Source organism: Rattus norvegicus, chromosome 17 (genome assembly GCF_021556685.1).
Source record: "Rattus norvegicus strain SHRSP/BbbUtx chromosome 17, alternate assembly SHRSP_T2T, whole genome shotgun sequence".
In the NCBI taxonomy this organism is placed as follows: domain Eukaryota; kingdom Metazoa; phylum Chordata; class Mammalia; order Rodentia; family Muridae; genus Rattus; species Rattus norvegicus.
In genome coordinates, this window is record NC_141550.1 from 6,501,705 (window position 1) to 6,523,306 (window position 21,602).

The 21,602-nt window shown below is 49.3% G+C and overlaps 1 protein-coding gene and 1 long non-coding RNA gene across 2 annotated transcripts; both read left to right on the top strand.

Annotated features, from left to right (window-relative positions):
- Window positions 1–3,680: 3,680 nt before the first annotated feature.
- LOC147999963 (uncharacterized) lies at window positions 3,681–9,113 on the top strand. Its single transcript, XR_015641429.1, has 4 exons — window positions 3,681–3,782; window positions 5,833–5,989; window positions 7,537–7,692; window positions 7,814–9,113. It is a non-coding gene; the product is annotated as an uncharacterized LOC147999963 (long non-coding RNA).
- Window positions 9,114–14,379: 5,266 nt separating this feature from the next.
- Window positions 14,380–17,036, top strand: Hnrnpa0 (heterogeneous nuclear ribonucleoprotein A0). Its single transcript, NM_001400783.1, is given in 1 exon segment — window positions 14,380–17,036. A coding segment is annotated over 1 exon segment (924 nt). The 5' UTR covers window positions 14,380–14,619; the 3' UTR covers window positions 15,544–17,036.
- The last annotated feature ends 4,566 nt before the right edge of the window (window positions 17,037–21,602 follow it).

The following is a 21,602-nucleotide window of genomic DNA, read 5'->3' on the forward strand; positions in this document are numbered from 1 at the left end:
GTGTCTGTGTGGTCTGGGAGATGAGAGAAAGAGAGTAGCCTAAGGTATCTTGAAGAGTCCAGACTGATGGCCAGCAGAATTAGCCAGGCAGTGAGGAGAGGCAGAGAGAGAGAAAGAGAGAGAGAGAGAGAGAGAGAGAGAGAGAGAGAGAGAGAGAGAGAGAGAGAGAGAGAAGAGAGAAGAGAGAAGAGAGAAGAGAGAAGAGAGAAGAGAGAAGAGAGAAGAGAGAGAAGAGAGAAGAGAGAAGAGAGAGACCCTGACAACCCTCAGGGCTCCTCATGCAAATGCACTGTGTGAGAACACTGGTCTTCCAGAAGTTCTGAGTTTAATTCCCAGACCCTCTAAAGGGATCTGATGCCCTCTTCTGGCATGCATGTGTACATGCAGACAGAGCACTCCCGTTAACATAATTGAACAAGATGCATAAATACATTTTAAAATAAGTAATGAAACGCGAAAGAAGAGCGAGGAGGGGAAAGTAAGCAAATCAGAGTCAAAACTCAGCACCAGGTTTTATTTCAGGGAATCAAATGCCCTTTCACCCCATGGCTTGAACTTTCGAGTACCTTGGTTGAATTACACTTGTCCCCTTGACTTTCCTGTCAGTCCGAGTCCCAGAATCATCTCCGTCTGTTCTGTAACCCACCGGATTCTGTCAGCTTCTCCATTCCCCAGTGAAGCTGGCAGCAGCGACCGGCCTCGCTATCCCCGGCCCACTTCCCACTCGCGCCAGGAGGCAGCGGGAGGTGCCAGAGCCTGGAGACCGGCTCTGCTCTGGATCGTGTTGACCACAGCCCCGAAGCAATGGGGCATTGTCATCTCCGTACCTCAGGTTCCTTCTTGATTCTGAGCTGGACAACACCTGCTTGCAGAGGCATTTGGGGGACTCTGTAAAATCACATTCTGTGTGTGTCCCCAGAAACTGCTGTATCAAATGCTGGGTCATAGTAACCAGAGCATTGTGGGGCTGGGTTGTGAAGAGCCCCGTCGCTGGACCCTAACAAGGCCCTCTATCTCTCCGGTGTGGGCTCGGCTGTGTTTTCCTCCCCTCCGCTCCATCCCAGGGGCTTCTCTTTGCTGGTGTTTTATCTCTGTTTGGTTTCAAACAGTTCTTCTTTTATTATCTCCTCCTCCTCCTTTTAAATCTCCTATCTATGCCCTCCTCTGACTTTTTGTTTTTTTTAAAGATTTATTTATTATGTATCAAGTACACTGTAGCTGACTTCAGACACACCAGTAGAGGGCATGGGATCCCATTACAGATGGTTGTGGGCCACCATGTGGGTGCTGGGATTTGAACTCAGGACCTCTGGAAGAGCAGTCAGTGCTCTTAACCACTGAGCCATCTCTCCTGCCACTGCTCCCTCCCCCTCCCCCGACTTTCTTTCGTTTGTCTTTTTTAAAATTTTTGTCTTTTCTTCCTCTTTTCCTCCCCTCCCCCTCTATTTCTTTCTGTTTTGTTTTCAGGTTTTTTTTTTTTTTTTTTTTTTTAACATTTATTGGGGGATGAGAGTTATGGGAGTTTGCACAAGTCACGATTTGGGGACAGTTTGTGGAGGCCAATGGCCTCCTTCCATCTTGTGAGTTCAAGAATTGAACTACGGTTGTAAGGTTTGGAGGCAAGGCCCTGTAGTGAGAATGCTGGTGTCTTTAAAAATATAAGTATGGCTGCTGTATGAATATGTTCTTGTTTTAATCCCAGGTGTGGGCTATGAGGCTGCTTCTGATGGTCCACAGCAGCCGACTGGGCCTTGTCTCGTGCTCTGTCCGGGTGGGATGGTGCCAGCTGCAAACAGTTTACACTTGGAATCGGAGGACTCTCGAGAGGGTGTGGATATGCCAGAGCCCCTAGAGATGGGAGCTGCTGCTCTCCCTGCTACGCTGGATTGCTGGTTGGAGATTGGACTCCTCCCAAGGAACTCATACCCCTAATCAGCAGGAAGTAGTCAGATGAGATCAGCACCCCCCTTCCCCCTACCGTCTTTCCTTCCACCTAGTGTGGGGGCTTTGAAGGGGTTTCGGTGGAGAAGGGTGCTTGGAAAGGGAACCTGATAAAGAACCAAAAGTCAGGTCACAGGACCTTTAACTGCTGGTCCATCTTGCTGGCCTCTGTTTTCAGTTTTCAGGTAGCATTTCCCTAGGTTCTTGAGACCTCAACAGTGCACAAAGAACCATAGGCAACCGAAGAATGCTGAGAGCGGGAGAAATAGTCTTCGCAGGGAAGAGCGTACCAACTGTTAGCCATTATCAAGTGTTGGCCCTGAAAGCATACTCACAGGTGACATGCAGTCTGAATATGTATGTATGTATGCATGTATGTATGTATGTACATATGTGTGTATGCATGTATGTGTGTATTATGTATGTGTGTGTGTCTGTTTATATATATGTATGTGTGTATATGTATGTGTGTATGTATATATGCATGTGTGTATGTATGTATGCGTGTGTGTATGTATGTATGTGTGTATGCATGTGTGTATGTGTGTGTATGTATGTATGTGTGTGTATGTGTGTATGTGTGTATGTATGTGTGTGGTTTTCTTTTTTTCGGAGCTGGGGACTGAACCCAGGGCCTTGATGCTTGCTAGGCAAGCGCTCTACCACTGAACTAAATCCCCAACCCCATGTGTGTGTTTTTATATATGTATGTGTGTGTATATGTACGTACGTATGTGTGTATGTATATTTGCATGTGTGTATGTATGTATGTGTGTATGTATGTGTATGTATGTGTATGTATGTGTGCATGTATGTGTATGTGTGTATGTACATATATACATATGTATATATTTATATAATATGCATATATCCATGCAATGGCAATCAGTGAGAAAAGAGATCATGACTTTGAATTTGAAGGAGAAAGAAAATAAAAGAAAATAATCGAAAGGTTTCCCTGCGGCTGCCTTTATTTCCCATGTCACCCTGCACTTCAGTCTCATGCTTGGCGATTTCTTCCAATGTCTGGTAATTCCCCGCCGTGTGTTCACCTTAGAGCGGCACACGAAGACACAGACAGACAACCAGCAGCTCTGCAGGAGAAAGGGGACTGCCTCACTCCACCCCACATCGACCTCCTAAGGTCTCCCCATCTCGGCTTCCGGCTGTGAGCATTAGCTCTCTTTTCTCTTGGCCCTGGTGGTTTTCTTCAGAAGATCTTCCAAGTCCTGGGAGGTCTGAAATCCATCCTGGTGTCAGTAATCTGGTACCCAGACAGGTCGGGTGTTCTAGTGAGTTCAGTAGCTAATACTCGAAAATTCTGCTTCCCCCTCCCATGACCCTCTCCCCAACCCCCGTTTACCGCTATGACAACCCATATGTCTAGAGCATGGGAGTTTTAACAACACGTAATCGGCCGAACCTCTGGGTCAGGATACGAATTCTCATACTGCTCTGTCTGCTGCTGTCCCTGTCTGAGATGCCCAGCCTTTGGAGCTGTAAACCGCAATACATGTTTTCTTTGTGTAAGTTGCCCTTGGTCGTGAAGTCTTTTCACAGCAATCGAAAAGTAACAGAGACCGGAGCCAGACACAGTGGTGCCCGCCTTTAATCACAGCTCTCGGGAGGCCGAGGTGGGAGGATCTCTGAGTTCAAGGCCAGCCAGTTCTACAGAGTGAGCTCACAAAGAAACCCTGTCTTGAAAAACAAAGAGAACCTTCTCTTGTATGCCCCAGTGAGTGTCAGCAATTCAAAGGAAGCTTTTCACAGTGGCGCAGGGATGAGGAGACCTGGCTGCCCTAACTTTGTAGAACTCAGAAATTCTCAGCGCCTCTGCTTAAGTGAGTTAAAGGCCTGATGCCCCACACCTTATTATTTATTTATTTATTTGTCATTTATTTATTTATTTATTGGGGACAGGGTTTCCCTGTATAGCCACGGCTGACCTAGAACTTGCTATGCCGACTAGGCTGGCCTTCAATTTACAGCTGTCTCCCTGCTTCTCCCTTGTGAGTGTTGGAACTGCAGGCCTGAGCCACCACACCCAAGGACCCGAAGATAAGATTTTAATCTGTCTGCTGGGTGTTTGTGGGGGGGGGGGATTTGGAAACTCTATGTGCTGAAACTCTTAAGTTTTTCGTAGCCTTTCCTGCTTTGAATGTCATCTGCACCCCTGCCTTCAGAGCTGTTTGATGCCCACTGGTTTCTAAAGTTGCCTGAAGTTTTGCAGAGCAAAACCTGGCTTCTCTGGTTTGTTTTCAGCTACTGCCTGTTTATCACGTTCTAAAAGCGTGTGTTCCCATTTTATTGTCCTGTCCTCTGCTCAAGCTGCTGTGACGGCTGCTCTTGGTTGTCAACTTGACGACATCTGCAATGAACTAAAACCCAAGAGAGAGGGTTTTTTTTTTTGTTTTTTTTTTTCTTTTTTTTCCAGAGCTGGGGACCGAACCCAGGGCCTTGCACTCGCTAGGCAAGCGCTCTACCGCTGAGCTAAGTCCCCAACCCCCCCCTTTTTTTTTTAGATTTATGTATTTTATTTATATGCATACACTGTAGCTGTCTTCAGACACACCAGAAGAGGGCGCCAGATCCCATTACAGATGGTCGTGAGCCACCATGTGGCTGCTGGGAATTGAACTCAGGACCTCTGGAAGAGCAGTCAGTGCTCTTAACCGCGAGCCATCTTTCCAGTCCTAAATATATTTTAAATTCTAGGAAAGTGACTTACTTACAACTGGTTTCTTGGACCTTTTATTGGGACTCAGCCACTGTTGGCCTAGCTGGACCGCAGCCTGTAAGCCATTCTAATAAATCCCCTTTATATATGGGGTGGTTTGAATATGCTTGACCCAATGTTAGTGGCACTGTTAGGAGGTGTGTCCTTGTTGGAGTGGGTGTGTCCTTGTTGGAGTGGGTGTGTCCTTGTTGGAGTGGGTGTGTCCTTGTTGGAGTGGGTGTGTCCTTGTTGGAGAAAGTGCAGTACTGTGGGGGTTGGGCTTTGAGGTTCTATGCTTAAGATCCTCCCAGGGTGGAAAAGTGAGTTTCATCCGGGCCACCTTCAGATTAAAATGTAAAACTCCCAGCTCCTCCTGCCCCATGCCTGCCTGGGTGCTGCCATATTCCCGCCTTGATGATGATGGACTGAACCTCTGAAACTGTAAACCAGCCCCAACTAAATGTTGTCCTTTATAAAAAGTAGCCTTGGTCATGGTGTCTTTTCCCAGCAGTGAAACCCTAAATACGACTGGGCTCAGCTACCCTTTGGCACTTTTAAAACATTTCCTACATTTTCAGGCACCGTGCTTAGAGTTTTGCCTCTTGAAGCAGACATGAGAATGAAGAGCAAAAGTTAAATCCCCAGCCACATCAGTGCGGTCCACCAAATTAAGACATTCTCCGTGTGTGTGTGTGTGTGTGTGTGTGTGTGTGTGTGTGTATGACTTTATAATGTATCTCAGGGGTATGTCTGTGGGTCTCTCTCTTCTGCTATTACTGTTCTGTCTTGACAATCGGGCCACTCACCAAGCTTTACTGCCCAATGCCTGTGATGGTTGGGTTTTTGTCAGCTTGACACAGTGGGATGAGGGAAGCTCGGTGGAGAAGCATCTCCTCGGATTGGCCTGTGGGCATGTATGTCTGTGGGGCGTTTTCTTGATGAATGATTGATATAGGAGGGCCACTGTCTGTAGTGCTTTCCTGGAGCACGTGGTCCTGGGTGGTATACAAAAGCAACTGGGCAACCCGCTGGGAGCAAGCCAGTAAGCAGCAGTCCTCCATGGCCTCTACCTCAGTTCCTGTTTCCGGGTTCTAACCTGAGTGGCTGCCCTGACTTCCCTTCATGACGAACTGTATAAGCTGTGTGATGAAATGAACCCTTTCTTACCTGTGTAGGATGATGTCATCAGGCAGCAAGGCGGGGCCAGGATAAAGCGAAGCCTATCATTGGATGAGAAGGAAGGGTAGGCGGAGAAAGTCTAGGAAAAAGGAGGAGGAGCCAAGAGACAAAGATGGAGACAGGAGGAGGCGGATTCCGATCCAGGTGGTCTAGGTCAGTTTCATCTTGTCTGGATGGGCGGTTTCTATCTATATTAATTGGCAGTGAATTTATTCTGTGGATGTATTGTGGATTGAGTATTTAACATATAAATCCCGTTGTTGGGTTGCAGTTTGTTGAGTCTTGATGTTACCGGGTAGCTGGGACCAGAGTTCCTGGCTGGCCAGGGCTGGCCAGGGCGACTAGCAATGGGAATGGAGAGACCGCTGGGGCTAGAAGATAGCTGGGCTTACATGGTGTGGTGCCACACTGGGACCAGCCGCTGCTGAGACAGACTAATGTTAGTTCTAGAGGGCCCTATGGTGCCAGAACTAACGCCAGGGAGTGATGTCCCGGGTCCAAGAAAGCGTGGAAGATTGGGGGTGGAGAAGACAGTGTGGAAGGGTGACACATGGGAACCACTGGTTGCGGCCATTTTTTATTTGTACTGCAACATACCTTAGTTACTTTCATTATTTTTTTATTGCATTGAGGGTACACCGTGGCTAAGGTAACTTACACAAAAAGAAAATGTCTATTGGGACATATGGTACTAGATGGTCGGAGTTCAGAACCATCATGCAGCGGGCTGGCATGGTGCTGGAGCAGAGATGCAAAGCTTACAACTTGATCCAAAGTCGAGAGAGGGAGAGGGGAGAGGGGAGAGGGGAGAGGGGAGAGGGGAGAGGGGAGAGGGGAGAGGGGAGAGGGGAGAGGGGAGAGGGGAGAGGGGAGAGGGGAGAGGGGAGAGGAGGGAGAACTGGAGGTGGTATGGGCTCTTGAAGCCTCACAGCCAGACCCTGGTGACACTCCTCCTCCAACAAGGCTACACCTCCTAATCCTTCCCAAACAGTTCCATCCAGTAGGGACCAAGTGTTGAAATATATGAGCTTTTGGGGGTCATTACCATTCAAAACCACCACCAAGCCGCTTTTGGTCACGGTGTTTTTCACAGAGAGCAACAGGGAACGGTATCCTTGTGAGTGAGCCGGGTTGGGGGCACCAGAACAAAAGCGATAGTTCGGTTTTCATGACCGTGGTGCTTGTTGTAAAGAGCTTCTGAGACCGGAAGATCTCCTGCAGTGGGCATGCTCCTTACTTGTTGCTGTGATGGGATACAGAAGCCATGTGATTTTAGCCTGTGCTCCGAGGGGATGTAGTCCATCACGGTGGGAGGAGAGAGAGGCAGCTGGCCACAGTCCATCTGCTGTCAGGAAGGAGTGAGGTGAGAGAACTGCTGTTTTCATTCAATCCAAGATCCCAGCCGCTGGGTGGGTGCTGCCCTCAAACGCGGAGTTTGTTCACACCTCTGTAGGCTTAGATTTTGAAACAATTTTGAAAACAATTTTGAAAAAATTTAATAAGGATTCTCAAGTGCTTCCACCCCTTCCCCCCCTTTGAACCTACCATCCAAAAGTAGGGGAGAAGAGATGGTAAATAGGACTACGGGATGTGCACCTGTTTAGAAGCAGTTCTTTGGGGTGAATCCGATCTGTGTCGTCCGGAGAACATAAGCAGTTCAGTTCACACAGATCAGCAGTGGTAACTCCATCCCCTCACAGACACCAGTCTCGAATCAGCAACGGCAGCTCGATCTAGAAGAATCCGTGAGGCTCTGTCAATTGGCCCGAGCCCAGGGAAGTTGCTAGAGCACCACCGGAAGTTCTTTGGTGCGTCTCTCTCTATGACGTCATGACCGACAGTGATCAGCGGAGGAGGTGAGGTGACCCAGTGCTACCCAGCATCGCCCACTGTCTGTCGGGTGGTAGGTAGACCCCTTTCAAACGTCGTGAGTTCTTTCGAGCACCTGCTCTAGCGGAACATCTCATGTGTTTCCAGGAAACTTCCAGAAGAACACCACCTGTCTGTTTTCAGCAAAACATCCTCCCATGTGTCTGTCCCACAGGTCTGCTTCAGGAAGAAACATCCTGACATAAGACAGTTTTCCAAAAACATCGCGCGACACAACTGAGTCTCCAAAACACCCAAACATTCCCCCTTCACACCTCAGTCAACTTTTTTTTTCTAGAAACATCCTCACAGACATGCCCAGATAGTCTTACTTAGGTGATTCTAATTCCAGCCAAGTGCACAATAAATTAGCCATGATAGCCGGTCGTGGAGGCACACACCTTACCTCCTACCACTGGGGAGGCAGAGGACAAAGGTCTCTGTGAGTTCAAGACCAGCCTGGCCTATGTCGAGAATTCTAGGATAGGTAGGGCGGGGTCGAGAGACCCAGGCTGAGAGATAAATAAGATTATATAAAAATAAAATAAGATTTTTTTTTTGGTTCTTTTTTTCGGAGCTGGGGATTAAAATAAGATTATATAAAAATGAATAAGATTGACCATCACAGCAAGTGACCTCATGACATCCTTGGGCAAAGTTGAATATTTTGGGGGCATCATCTGATTCCGGGGACACCATGCAGCAGCAGAGATCGGAGAGGCAGACTCTGAGGTGTGTGACATGAGCTTGGGGACTGGCTTTGACTCTCTGGAAAGGTAGGGATAAATGTGGGATGATCATACGGGTGAGGCAGTTACAGGATAGAACAAGGCCTGTCATTGGAGGAGAAGGAAGGATGGGCAGGAGGCTGGGACAGAAAGGACCAGAAAGGGAAAACTGCAAAGAAGCCGCCGGGAGACAACATGGAGGCTGACGTTAAGATTCCACGCTGTGGGGGCTGGGGATTTAGCTCAGTGGTAGAGCGCTTGCCTAGGAAGCGCAAGGCCCTGGGTTCGGTCCCCAGCTCCGAAAAAAAGAACCAAAAAAAAAAAAAAAAAAAAAAAAAGATCCCACGCTGTGCCTTTACAGGCCCTTATGAATGTTCTTAAGGGGTGGGTGTGTACAGGGCTTTGTGTATTTAGATGGGCAATCATATCTTATCAATTGATCAGAGGTTATTGTGTTGTGTGTTCTTTTCTGTGGCGATTTAAATTTAAGAAAGTATGTGGCAGGGCTGGAGAGGCGGCTCAGCGGTTAAGAGCACTGACTGCTCTTCCAGAAGTCCTGAGTTCAAATCCCAGCAACCACATGGTGGCTCACAACCATCTGTAATGGGATCTGATGCCCTCTTCTGGTGTGTCTGTAGACAGCTACAGTGTACTTATAATAAATGAATAAATAAATCTTAAAAAAAAAAAAAAGAAAGTATGTGGTGGCTGGGACACTGGGCCGCCATGGAATTAGGATATATATTTCTGCCATGGTGGCAGCCTGCCTTGGGAACTGGATGGGTAGCGAGATTGCTGCTGGGCTCAGAGGCCTTCGGCCATGTGATATGGGATGGAGCAGAGCAGATGCTTTGCTGACTGAGATTAAGATATCAGATATCTTGGGGGGCACTACGGTGCCAGACCTACTTGGGGGATAAAAGACAGCATTTTATTTTTTATATTTTTACAACAGAAGGACACAGCTGGGTGGACACTTTGCCTTCTGCCACTCACAAACAAGGCACTGAGGCTGCTAATCCGTGTTTTGATTTTTTTTTCCCTTATAGAATATGCAGATTCAATCTGGGGTCAGTGTTTCCTCTGTTCGGGTGACATTTTTGGAACTGCAGTCATGCATTGCTAAGCCACAGGGATATGTGACTTCCTGAGAAGTGCTCTATTAGGTGACTTCAGTGTGCAAACATGACAGACAGAATTACCTATACTAATTAATGCTCAGCAGCTCTGCTGTCACCAGAGTGTAAGATCTTAAGGGACTGCTGTTGTTTATGCTAATTAGTGGCAGAAACACTACAATTACCCTCAGGTGCAGTTGGATAGGCACATTAATGATATCAAAGTGACAGTATCTCCCTTGGGTCCTTAACTATTTTAAAGTCTTGAGTTAAGAAGCAAAGGGATTCAGAAAGATGGGACCACGATCCGTTCTGCTTCCAGTCTACTGTATTTCTTTGACTTGACTCTTCTGTACAAAGCTTGGGCAGCTGACTGTGGTCATGGCCTTGGTTTCTTCAGTGAAAGGCTGGCATAGGACTTACCTGTTGTGTGGTGCCGTCCCTGAGAAAATGTCTACTCAGTCTGCACAAGGAACCAACAACAGACCATGGTAAGAATACTACCAAGGTCCAACCAATTTGGGGAACCAGCGGATTTTATTGGGGTTACTTATCAAAGCGGAGTTGTCCCAAAGACAGCTGCATCACCCAAATGACCACCCCAGAGTGGGTGACGGCTCAGGGAAACTGGGAACTTGGACCTCACCACACAACTTGCAGGCAGTTGTGGAAACCATGTCTTCCAGGCAGTTCCACTAGCCTGAGTCTCTTTCTCAGCAGCACTTTTTCCTCTGAGGTCCTCAGGGGAGGGCGGAGCCTGGTGAATCTGGTGAATTTCAGGGACTTCCTGAAGTTATTGTCTTCCAAGTTTAAGGGGCTTCCCTGCAGGACTGAATGCTTCACTGATGTCTTTTTTTTTTTTTTTAAAGATTTATTTATTTTATTTATACGTGTACACTGTAGCTGTCTTCAGACACACCAGAAGAGGGCATCAGATCCCATTACAGATGGTTGTGAGCCACCATGTGGTTGCTGGGAATTGAACTCAGGACCTCTGGAAGAGCAGCCAGTGCTCTTAACCGCTGAGCCATCTCTCCAGCCCTTTACTGATGTCTTAAGGAGTTTCCCTCAAAGTTGGAAGGTTTTATCTCAGAGGAAATTGCTGCCCAACAAAACCTTTTCGATCCTTGTAAAGATTCAGCAAGGTTAAGTGTTATACTTAGTCTAAGGCAATGGTTCTCAACCTTCCTAATGCCATGACACTTTAATGCAGTTCCATAGGTTGTGGTGACCCCACTAACCCACAAAATTATTTTTGTTGTTACTTCTTAACTGTATTTTCGGTACTGTTATGAATCGTGATGTTTCCCGATGGTCTTGGATGACCCCCAAGTGGGTCATGACCTACATGTTGAGAACCCCCGGTCTAAGGTAAGATTCCAGTGGATATCTGCAAGACACAGTGGAGACCAGGGCATCATCTTGTATCCATTAGGATAGCTCCTTGATCTTCTGGGCTTGTCTCCTTGCCATTTACCGCTAGTTTTGATTACTAGAGTATGAAGCCCGGCTCCGACTGTCGCTGGAGGATCAGCTATAGCACCGTTGACGAGCTGGCTGGAGGGTCCTTCTGCACTGAGCAGTATAGGAACTGTAAGGGGTGGAGGAGAAAGAAGCCTGGGCAGCAGGAGGTGGGAGCCACAGTGGGTGGCACCTCCCAAGGCCTCAGATATGGGGACCCCTTTAGGTCACTTAAGTGCTACAGCTCTATGTGGGCTGAGGGCGTGAGATCCCTCTGCCTGTGACAGCACCCAGTGTTACAGCTGTGGGCCTGGGTGTCCTTGAAGACTTGATAGTGCTGTGGGACTCTTCTGGTGACCAGAGCCTGTATTTCCTACTCTGTGGCTACTGATAGCCTGTTCTTCCTCATTCTCAGCCTTCCCTCCCGCTGCCCCCACCCTGCTGGCCACCCCTAACTGGCAGGTGCTGTGACTACAGCTGTCGAGTGGCTGGTAGGTCCACCAGCTCCTGTACAGCTCCTGTCAGGCTGTACAACTAGACCTGGGTAAGCAACGATCACTAGAAGGAAACTTCAGTGGGTCAACTGTTGCCATAGCAGGGAAGGCGGCATGGGAGTGTTTTTCGGCTGACACACCATGTGGGTCTGACCATCTTCCTTACATCACCCTCTCTAGACCACAATGGGAAGGAAGGCCCTTCTGGGGTAGGAGAAAATAAGAGTTTACTCAAGCACCATAATAATCTGGTAGAATGCCTTCTAAGGGGTGTGTGTGTGTGTGTGTGTGTGTGTGTGTGTGTGTGTGTGGTGTGTGGACTGTAAAATACCATCCTCTAGTCCACACACAGCTGTTGTAATCGCAACTGACAGCAGCTGTGGATGCCCGCCTGAGGTCTGCCCAAGAGTTGGCTCAAACGCAGTGAGGCAGGGGTGGCGTAGGGACTCGAGGGTTCCTACCCTCACTTTGGACCTATTTGTCACTGACATATTCAAGAAGAGGGGGCTGTTGTCTTTGTGTACTCACAGGTGGCCCCACCAGGCTCCAGTGCATAGGTCCAACTCAATAGTCAAAAGAAAGTCCTGGTTAAACTAAATGGTCAGGAAAATAAAATCGGCATGAATCCGAGAAAGGGACCATAAGGAAGAGCTGGGTTGACACGGGTGGGAGAGAATAATCATAAACTGTCAAAAGGCAAAATCGATTAAAAAAAAAAAAAAAAAAAGACCTGAGGCCAGAGAAATGACTCAGAAGTTAACAGCACTGGCTGCTCGGGTTGGATTCCCGGCGCCCACATGGTGGCTTTAAATCATCTGTAACTCCAGACGAACACCAAACAGCTCCTTGCCTTGAACTTTCTGCTTGCTGTGCTATTTTAGCCCTCCCGTGTTCAAACACCGTGATGCACACCCCACCCGACCTGCCGCTTGAATCCAATCCTGGCGTACAATTTTGGGGCAATAAAGCTACGGTCTTAAAAACCATTACTTAAAATGTTTTAAACATCATGTATAGGTGCGGGTGTCTGCATATGCACATGAGTGCAGGGGTGTGTGCAGAGGCCAGAGCTTCCATTAGGGCGGAAGCTCTCACCAGGGTGCTGGGAACTGACCAGAACTCAGGTCCTCTGGAAACAGCAAGTGCTGCTAACCAGTGAGCCATCTCTTCAGCCCTCAAGTTTATTTTAAAATGGGGGCGGGGGGGGAGCCCCACGTTTTCCTTGTTGTATGTACTGGCTGATTTTGTGTGTCAACTTGACAGAAGGTAAGAGCCATCGGAGAGAAAGGAGCTTCAGTTGAGGAAATGCCGTGAAATTCGGCTAGAGGGCATTTTCTCAACTAGTTGATCAATGGGGAAGGCCTAGCTCACTTTGGGTGGTGGGTGCCATCCTTGGTGGTCCTGTGTTCTATAAGAAAGCAGGCCGAGCAAGCCATGTGAATCGAGCCAGTAAGCATCATCCCCCCCCTCCTGGTTCTAGTCTTGCTTGAGTTCCTGACTTCCTCCAATGATGGACTATGAAGGGGAGATGGAAACCAAATAAACCCTTTCCTTCCCAGCTTGCTTTTTGGTCATGGTGTTTTCGTTGCAGCAAGAGAAACCCTGAGACACTGTAGAAATCGAGATCTTGTCTGTGAACACTAAGCACTGTACCCGACAGTTTTTAATCTAGCTATATTGAATAAAGTTGGTAAAATGGCTGTATGTGTTCACGAAGCTGGCAGCAGGGCACAGAGGTGCACCCGAATGAGGAAGATGGAAAGTAACGGGAAAGGGGTTGCTGGGGACACAACTCTGATTCGTGAAGCCCTGACTTTATATTCCCAAACCACAGGAGGGATGGTGGTGAGAACGTAATAAAAATGTGAAAACTTCATAGAACATGCTTGGGGGGGCTAATATCCCATGAGTTCGAGGTCAGCCTGGGCTGAATAAAGCCCGTCTCAAAGGTAGCAGCGTTCAGAAGGGGCAGATTAAACACTGGCTGGCTCGCACGGAACATGTCTGCAGGAGTTTGCTGCAGAGGAACAGGGCGGAGCATCGCTAGCCGCTACCACGGGCCGGGCTCGGGCCTTGTCTGGGTCACCCGGCCTGAAGGGCTTTGGAGTTGTTAATTTCTCACGGACTCGCTTGGGCGAGCAGAGTGGCACGGGGCAAGAGTCACATTAGCTTAACCGGGCCACCAGCCCACCGTAAACGGCCAATAACCGCTTTGGGGGGTCAGGCCTCGGCCCACCATCTTTGTGCCGCCCGAGGGGAGCTGACGCCAGGTGCGGGCCGGCCCCAACAGTCAAGTTTTCAAAAAGCCCGCGCGGGGCCCCGGGCAGATCCGTTGGGAACGGCCAGAATTCCCGCGAGGGCGCGCGAGGACGAGGCGTGCGGGCGACAGCCAGCTCCGCACAGGAGGCGTCGGGCCAGCGCTCAAGAGGTGCGCGCCCGTCCCGCAGCGGCGGAAAACGGAAGTGTGATCCAGGTTCTGTCGCTGATTGGCTATCCGGACACGTCCCTCAAGGGGCTGGCGCGAACGCCACTGAGGAGTTGGGCCTGGGGATCCGGCAAGGGGAGGGAGGGAAGGCTGCGGGAACAGCCGCGCGGCTGACAGGAAACGCTCCGCGGACGCGCGCGGAGGGCTTTGGCGGGCCGTCTCCGGGGTGCTGCAGCACCGCGTCGAGGGCGAGCGTGGAGGCGGAAGAAGCGGCAGACGCCAAGGAGCCCGAGGCCGGGACGGAAACCGCGGAGGGCGGGGAGGCCGCGGCCTAGAGCGGCGCTGCGGCGCGGTAGGCGGGACTAAGGCGAGCGCGGAGGCGATTGGCTGGCGGCCCGGCGTCGCTGGTGACGCACCGCGCGGGGAGGGTGCGCGCGCCTTCAGCGGCCTCTTTGTGTGGTGTCCTGATAGGGGAGCGGAGGTGGCGGCCGCGGCGGCCCTGGTAGGGTTCCAGCGTCCTCGGCTCGCCCTCGGGCCGGCAGCGCGCCCCTTCCCTCCCCCTCCCGCCCCTTCCCCGCCGGCGGCGGCGGCGGCCGGGCCCGGGCTCTGACGAGGCCTCGGCGACCGCTTAACGGCGACGGCGACGCCGCGGAGCGCGCAGGGCGGGGGAAGGGCCCGGGCGTCCGACATGGAGAACTCGCAGCTGTGCAAGCTGTTCATCGGCGGCCTGAACGTGCAGACGAGTGAGTCGGGGCTGCGCGGCCACTTCGAGGCCTTCGGGACGCTGACGGACTGCGTGGTGGTGGTGAACCCCCAGACGAAGCGCTCCCGCTGCTTCGGCTTCGTGACCTACTCGAACGTGGAGGAGGCGGACGCCGCCATGGCCGCGTCGCCGCACGCGGTGGACGGCAACACGGTGGAGCTGAAGCGCGCCGTGTCGCGCGAGGATTCGGCGCGGCCCGGGGCCCACGCCAAGGTGAAGAAGCTGTTCGTGGGCGGCCTCAAGGGCGACGTGGCGGAGGGCGACCTGATCGAGCACTTCTCGCAGTTCGGCGCCGTGGAGAAGGCGGAGATCATCGCCGACAAGCAGTCCGGCAAGAAGCGCGGCTTCGGCTTCGTCTACTTCCAGAGCCACGACGCGGCCGACAAGGCGGCGGTGGTCAAGTTCCACCCGATCCAGGGCCACCGCGTGGAGGTGAAGAAGGCGGTGCCCAAGGAGGATATCCACGCGGGCGGCGGGGGCGCGCGGGCGGCCCGGGGCGGGCGCGGCGGCGGCCGGGGCCGCGGCGGCGGCGGGGGAGGCGGCGGCGGCCGAGACCAGAACGGGCTGGCCAAGGGCGGCGGCGGCGGCGGCTACAACAGCTACGGCGGCTACGGGGGCTACGGCGCCTACGGGGGCGGCGGCGGCGGCGGCTCGTACGGCGGCAGCGACTACGGCAACGGCTTCGGCGGCTTCGGCAGCTACAGCCAGCACCAGTCCTCGTACGGGCCGATGAAGAGCGGCGGAGGCGGAGGCGGAGGCGGCGGCAGCTGGGGCGGCCGCAGCAACAGTGGACCGTACAGAGGCGGCTACGGCGGCGGCGGCGGCGGCTACGGCGGAGGCTCGTTCTAGAAGCCGGGTTCCGGATGCCAGCGGCGGCGGCGGCAGGCGCGGCCTCCCTCGCCCTCCGCGCCCACCCCAGGTGCCCCCGGGAGAGCCGCTCACCCCGGGGGGCGCGACCCCCGCTTGCCTGCCCGTCCCCGTCCCCCCGAAGGTGGACTCGGCCCCACACACACATTTTTGTGTTACAGTCATTGATGGACTCTATTTTTTTATTATTACTTGGACCTTGGTCGTTTTTATACTAGCAAGATGTCTCGTTTTAATTTGTGTTTTTTGGGGGGGCGGCGGGCGGGGGGCTGAACTTGCTGATTCTGTAGCAAAACCGGGGTGGGGGTTGGGTGGGAGGGTAGTTTACTTTGTTGTAAGGACTTGATACCTGGCTACAGCGTTTTCTATGAAACCTACTTGGATCCCATGCCTGAAATTTGGAAGCATATGTACAAAAATCATTTTTACGTTTTATTTTTAATAAATCATTGTGTTTGACCGTACATGTCTAACATTTTTTTTCTAGGATCCACTCCTTACCGTTTTAAAGGAAATTTTTGTTAGGTTTTGATGTGTACTTTGAGAAGCTTCAAGGAGGTCTTGTGGGTTCTTTTTTTTTTCTCCTTCCTGTTTGCCCAGTTAGTGATGTGTTGAATTTAACCTTTTACAGACAAAACGTTTTGAAGTGGTGGATGTGGCTGTTCAGTTTCTGTGCATCCATCTCTGTAATAAGCGGTTTGCTTATCATCTTGACATGGTTGGTTCTTCTTTCTCTGAGAATTTACTCAAAATATGTACTGTGTAGTTTTAAAAGAAACAGTTTGTGTTTAAAGCATGTGTTCTCATTCATATAAACTGTTTAAAACTTTTTTAGATGACCTAGTTTCACCCTTATTGGTTTGTCTGTAATGAATGGTTACAAATAAGGGTTCTATTTTACCCTAACACTAAATGAGTTTTTTTAAGATGTATTTTCAGAGCAGGTTTAAAAAAAACCGTTTCTTCCCTAAGTCTGAACTTTGTCCTTTTAAGTCCAACCGATGTAGCACCATCTGCTGGTAGAGTGGCAGTATAGCTGCAAGAAAGTTGGTTTAAAAAAACCAATTTCATCAGATTTAGCAGTTTGCCACCAGAAGTCTGCAGACTTGAAAGGTCCGCATTTACTTGTAGCTGAGACGGGCTTCCCAGGAGTGTAGTTAACAGCCCGTGATCAGTCGCTTTTCTACGTGAGATTTGAATATGTAAACTGCTATGCATAGCTTGGGCAGTAGCCCCAAACTGCTCTGATAGCTACTGAAGCAGCTGTGTGTACTGGGGTTTTAGGTGCAAGTTGTAAAACAAAATATCTGTATTCTGCTTGGTTAACGTGTATTTGTAGCCCTTCATGCAATAGAATTCAAGTTGTTGTTTATAAAAAAAAAACAAACACTGATAATAGGAGAAAATTGCCTTCCTGAATAGAAACATAGAATAGCAACGTTTATGGATATCACAAATAAAGACTTCAATTCTTACATGATCGAGTGAGAGTATGTATAACCTGGTGGGTGGGTTCAGAGTACCAGTTAACTTGCTGGGTTTAATGGTATGGTAAGAATCCGGCTCAGTTTGAAAGCCCAAAGCCTTATAGTAGCAAGCTTTTGGGAAGATTTTTTTTTTCACATTTTAAAATATTTTATGTGGGAACCTCCACATTTTAAGTTTTCTATAATTTCTAAGATCAGACTCTAGCCAAAATACTGTAATTACTAAGGCTCTTACAAAGGTAGGAGAGGGCCAACGTTAGGCTGGTTTGCCCAGTGCAGTGAACCATAGCTGATGCTCGGTCCAAGAATTTAACAGTCGACAGTGTAGGGGTGTGTTTGCACATGAAAGTAAGAATTGCATGAACTTCTTTTTCACCATTCTTCCCTTAAATTCCTGCTTGAAACTACACTTGAAGATCTAATGCAGGCTCTTTGGGATCCCTCTAGGGTACAGGAAAAGATCTAAAACTCACGTTAACCTCTGATTTAAGGTTATATTTGATGAAAAAACTGAGCTGTTAGGTATTGTGGAAGATTGTCACATGTGAGGTGGTCAGTTTTTCAGTAAGTGACTTGTAAAAAGGTAGTGGATGACTTAAAATTCCATAAGATCCCACAGTTCCAGGTCTATTAACAGATCAGTGTTGGCGGTGAAAGGAAGATGGTAATGTTTTTGTAGGCACTTCCTGTGTTCCCCTAGCCAGCCTTTGGCACGTAGCGTGTTTTAAATGGGTAGACAACTGTGATGTCTTGCTTCACCGGTGAGAACTTGGAGGACAGGAGGTGGTGATAAGAGTCCTTTGAGTATAGTTTGTCATGCCTGAATGTTTGCTGATTTTTCCAGAGTGTAAGTTGTAAGGTAATTATTAGTTAATAGTGTGGAAGATCCTTACATTGGTTTGTGTGTGAGCGTGTGCCTTTCACCCAGCACCTGTGGAGGCAGGAGGACGCTTTGGAGTCCACTCTCCTGTTGGCTGGGTCTGGGGATCTGAGTTCCTTTACCAGCTGAGCCATATTTGATGGACATCTTTAAAGATGGTAATAGGATGCCTAGCAAGCGCAAGGCCCTGGGTTCGGTCCCCAGCTCTGAAGAAAAAAAAAAAAAAAGGTGGCCAAAAAAAAGATGGTAATAGGATCTTTTTAAGTGTACTTTTGAAAAAAGGGGAATGTGTGTGCGAGTGCAGGTTCCTGCAGAGCTCAGAGTCTGGAGCTGGACTATAGGTTGCCAGATGTGGGGGGGGGGTCCTCTTCAAAAGCTGAGCCATCTCCAGACCCCAGAATTCCAAATCTTTAGAGTTTAAAAGTGATTTAGGTCATAAAGTGCTATCAAGTATGACTTGAATGTGCACATGCTTAAATCCTAATGTGGATTCTCGTTTTTAGGAAAGAGACAGAGGTTGGCTGAGAATTTGGAATTTAGGATTCCTTCCCTCAAGACCACAGGTCTGTGGATTTGTAGACCTTGTTGCTTACAGTTTTGGTTTGGATCACTTGTATTTCAGGTTGCTGTCTACGTGTCTGCTAATTGGAAGTGTACTTGGGAGTGTGGGTGGGTTCGAGCACTGCCTGCCTGTAGCTAGTATGTGGGTGTGACCTGGGTAACATCCACACTTGAAAGTTTCTTCCAATTCCAGCGTCAGTGTGATAGGGAAAATCTCTCAGCCTTATTTTGGCCTGGTTTGTCCCCCATCCCGATACTTTGATTTCTTGTCGTATATCCTTAGCTGGCTTGAAACTTGCCATGTAGACCACACCGCCCTGAATTCTTTGGCATACCTAGTGCTAGGATTACAGATAGTTGCTCTTTGGGTTCTTTGGAAGGACCAGCCACTGCCCGGCTAAGTGGGGCTGTTTTCTGCTTGCAGTCCCATTGCAGATGGGCTTGATGTCCTCTCTTCCTGCTCTCTTAAAAGTGGAAGATGGCATTTTCCCCCCTATAAAAAGTTCCTTGAAAGCCTAAGAAGTAGTTAGGAGTTCGCGTGTTATTTCTGATTTCAGTCCGCAGACATCCCGTGAAGAGGCCCTGTTACCTCTGTTGTACCGGGCTGCAGATCCCTAACGTAAGCAGTCTGCCTTCAGATGCTAGACTGCTCAGCTGCTCTTCGGTGTTACACGGTGAGTTCTGAGGTCATAGTGGTAAACACTGCTGTGTCCTACTTAAAAGGGCACACTATTCCAGTGTGTTAATAGATGTTAGCATTCGCCTTTGCTCGGATTGTAAATGATTTACCAAATATTTATATTATGGAGCTTTGTCGAGAGGATGGAGAACAGATTGGGACGTGCTGGCTGACGTTCGCCCAGGGTCAGAGGGGTGGGTTTCTAGATTGAGAGAACTTTGGTTTGCTGTTTAACCTGTTAAGTCAACTTACTTCCTGGACTTTGTAATTGTTTAGATCTCTTAGGACTTGATAGGATTTTCAAATCACTCTCGGTAAATATTTGCTAAGTCTTTGAGGGAAACCCTTAGATTCACTCTTACTACACACTCAACAAATGTTACTACTAAGCCAGCCTTTTTCTCTTAAGACACCCATAGTTTTGTTTGGATGGTGAGGATTTAAACAATTATGAGTGTCCCGGCGTTTGTGTTGGGCCTGTAGACAGCAGTGACTGTGTCCCAGGGAAATGTGACAGGTGCTTGAACTGCTTTTACTATCTGGGTTAGGTAGAGCCACAGAGGACATCCCCACTGCTTACTTGAATGCAAAGCATGGTAGATTGGGTTCCTTATGTCATCGTCCCTTTTGAATACGAGGCCACAGAGACCTTTAAAAAGCCAGCCATTTAAATTGTATTGTTTTTTGCCAAGACTAAATGGCAAGGCAGCAGTAGGATGTAGACTAATTTACTTGGTTTTGGAAACAGCAGTCACCTGAGACTTTGAGTGAGCAATGGCAGCAGGGGCTGGGGAGTCCATTTGGCAGCGGAGAATGCCAATATGGAGATTTCCAGCATTCACAGGGCAGCCCAGCAGCTGTCAATAATTCCCGTCCTAGCAGATCCAGCGCCCTCTTCTGACCTTTGAAGGATACAGGCCCGCGCTCGCGCGCGCACACACACACACACACACACACACACACACACACACACACACACACACACACAATGGGTCTAAAAAAATGACAATCATCACAGATGAGACCATGCCACAGTAACTGATAGTTTGAGGTGCCCTGCTCAGGAACATTGACAGGCTCTCCTGGTTCTCCGCATTTGACTCTCTTCAACAGTTTTCTGATGAAAATGCAGGTCAGTTTTCTGGGATTGAAAGAACCTGTATGTTGGGAATTTCCTTTGTAAAACAGTCACGTGGGTTTTGGAGCAGGGAGATGGTTCAGAAAGTCGTAAGCGAGCCTGGGCTTACTAGCTTCAGGTTGGAGCCCAGTGCACCACGGTTGTTCTTAACTCCCGGATTCACCTCCTTACTAAATGAATAGGGAAGATTCTAATTTGGAAGTTTACGACGGAGGCTATAGTTGAGGGAAGAGGAGCACAGGATTATGGTTTGGAAAGGAGGTCCATTGTAAAGATTTTGCCCCTGATGACTGATTTGGTTGTCAACCTGACACACGTGGGAAGAGGACCTTGTACTGGGAGAATTGCCTCTGTCAGATCAGCCTGTGTGCGAACCTGGGTGGGACTCTCTTAGTCGATGTTGACAGGGACCCGCGGTGGTACCCTGGACAGGTGAGCCTGAACAGAAAGCCAGGGAGCAGTTGAATGTGTGCCTGGAGCCCCTGCTGTGGCTTCCTTTGATGACTGACTAACCTGTAGGCCACACACGCCCTTTCTTCCCCTAGTTGCTTTTGGGCCACAGTAATTATCACAGCAACAGAGAAGCAAACTCTTAACACCTCTGAATAAATGAGTAGAGAGCCGTTTGAGGGTTTCTTGTTTTTGTTCTTGGGTTTAGTTTTTGAGACAAGGTCTCAATTTGCCTGGCTGGTTGGTTGGGTGCTGTCCGTGCAGCCTGGGTGGTTTTGAACTCATGACAGGTCTTCCTCAGCCTCCTGAATGCTGAGATTACAGGGTGCTGCCTAGCAGTTCGAGGCTTTTGAGTAGAGGAATGGCATGATCTGAATTTTAAAAGCAACTGTTTGGCTTTGTCAAGGTTTTATCCTTTTGTTGTAACTGCTTTTAATGATAGCTTAGGAGGAAAGCATTTGGAACTAGTTGGAGTGAAGTTTAGAACAGACCATCTCTTCTGTAGCTGGATGGGTTTGGCCAAAAAGAACCTTCATTTGGTTGCAGTAGGTAAAATGCTAAGAGTATCTGGCTTGGTGCCGCTGTCCTTTTAGACGGCCTATCTATGAGCTTGGCCTTTATCCAGGCACTCGGACTAATGGGGTGTCCCCACCATTTTCCTGTGCTTACTGTGCCCAGGCTCTGTAGCAATGTGATTATTGCTAAGCCCGGCTCTCCTGGGAGGGAGCACATACTTAACAGTGTTACTCCTGTGAGCTTCGGCTCTGGGGTCAGCGAGGCTTCTAGTAAACACTGGGGCATGAGGAGTGGACTTGGGGATCTCTGGTACATAGGTGTGTGTGGCGT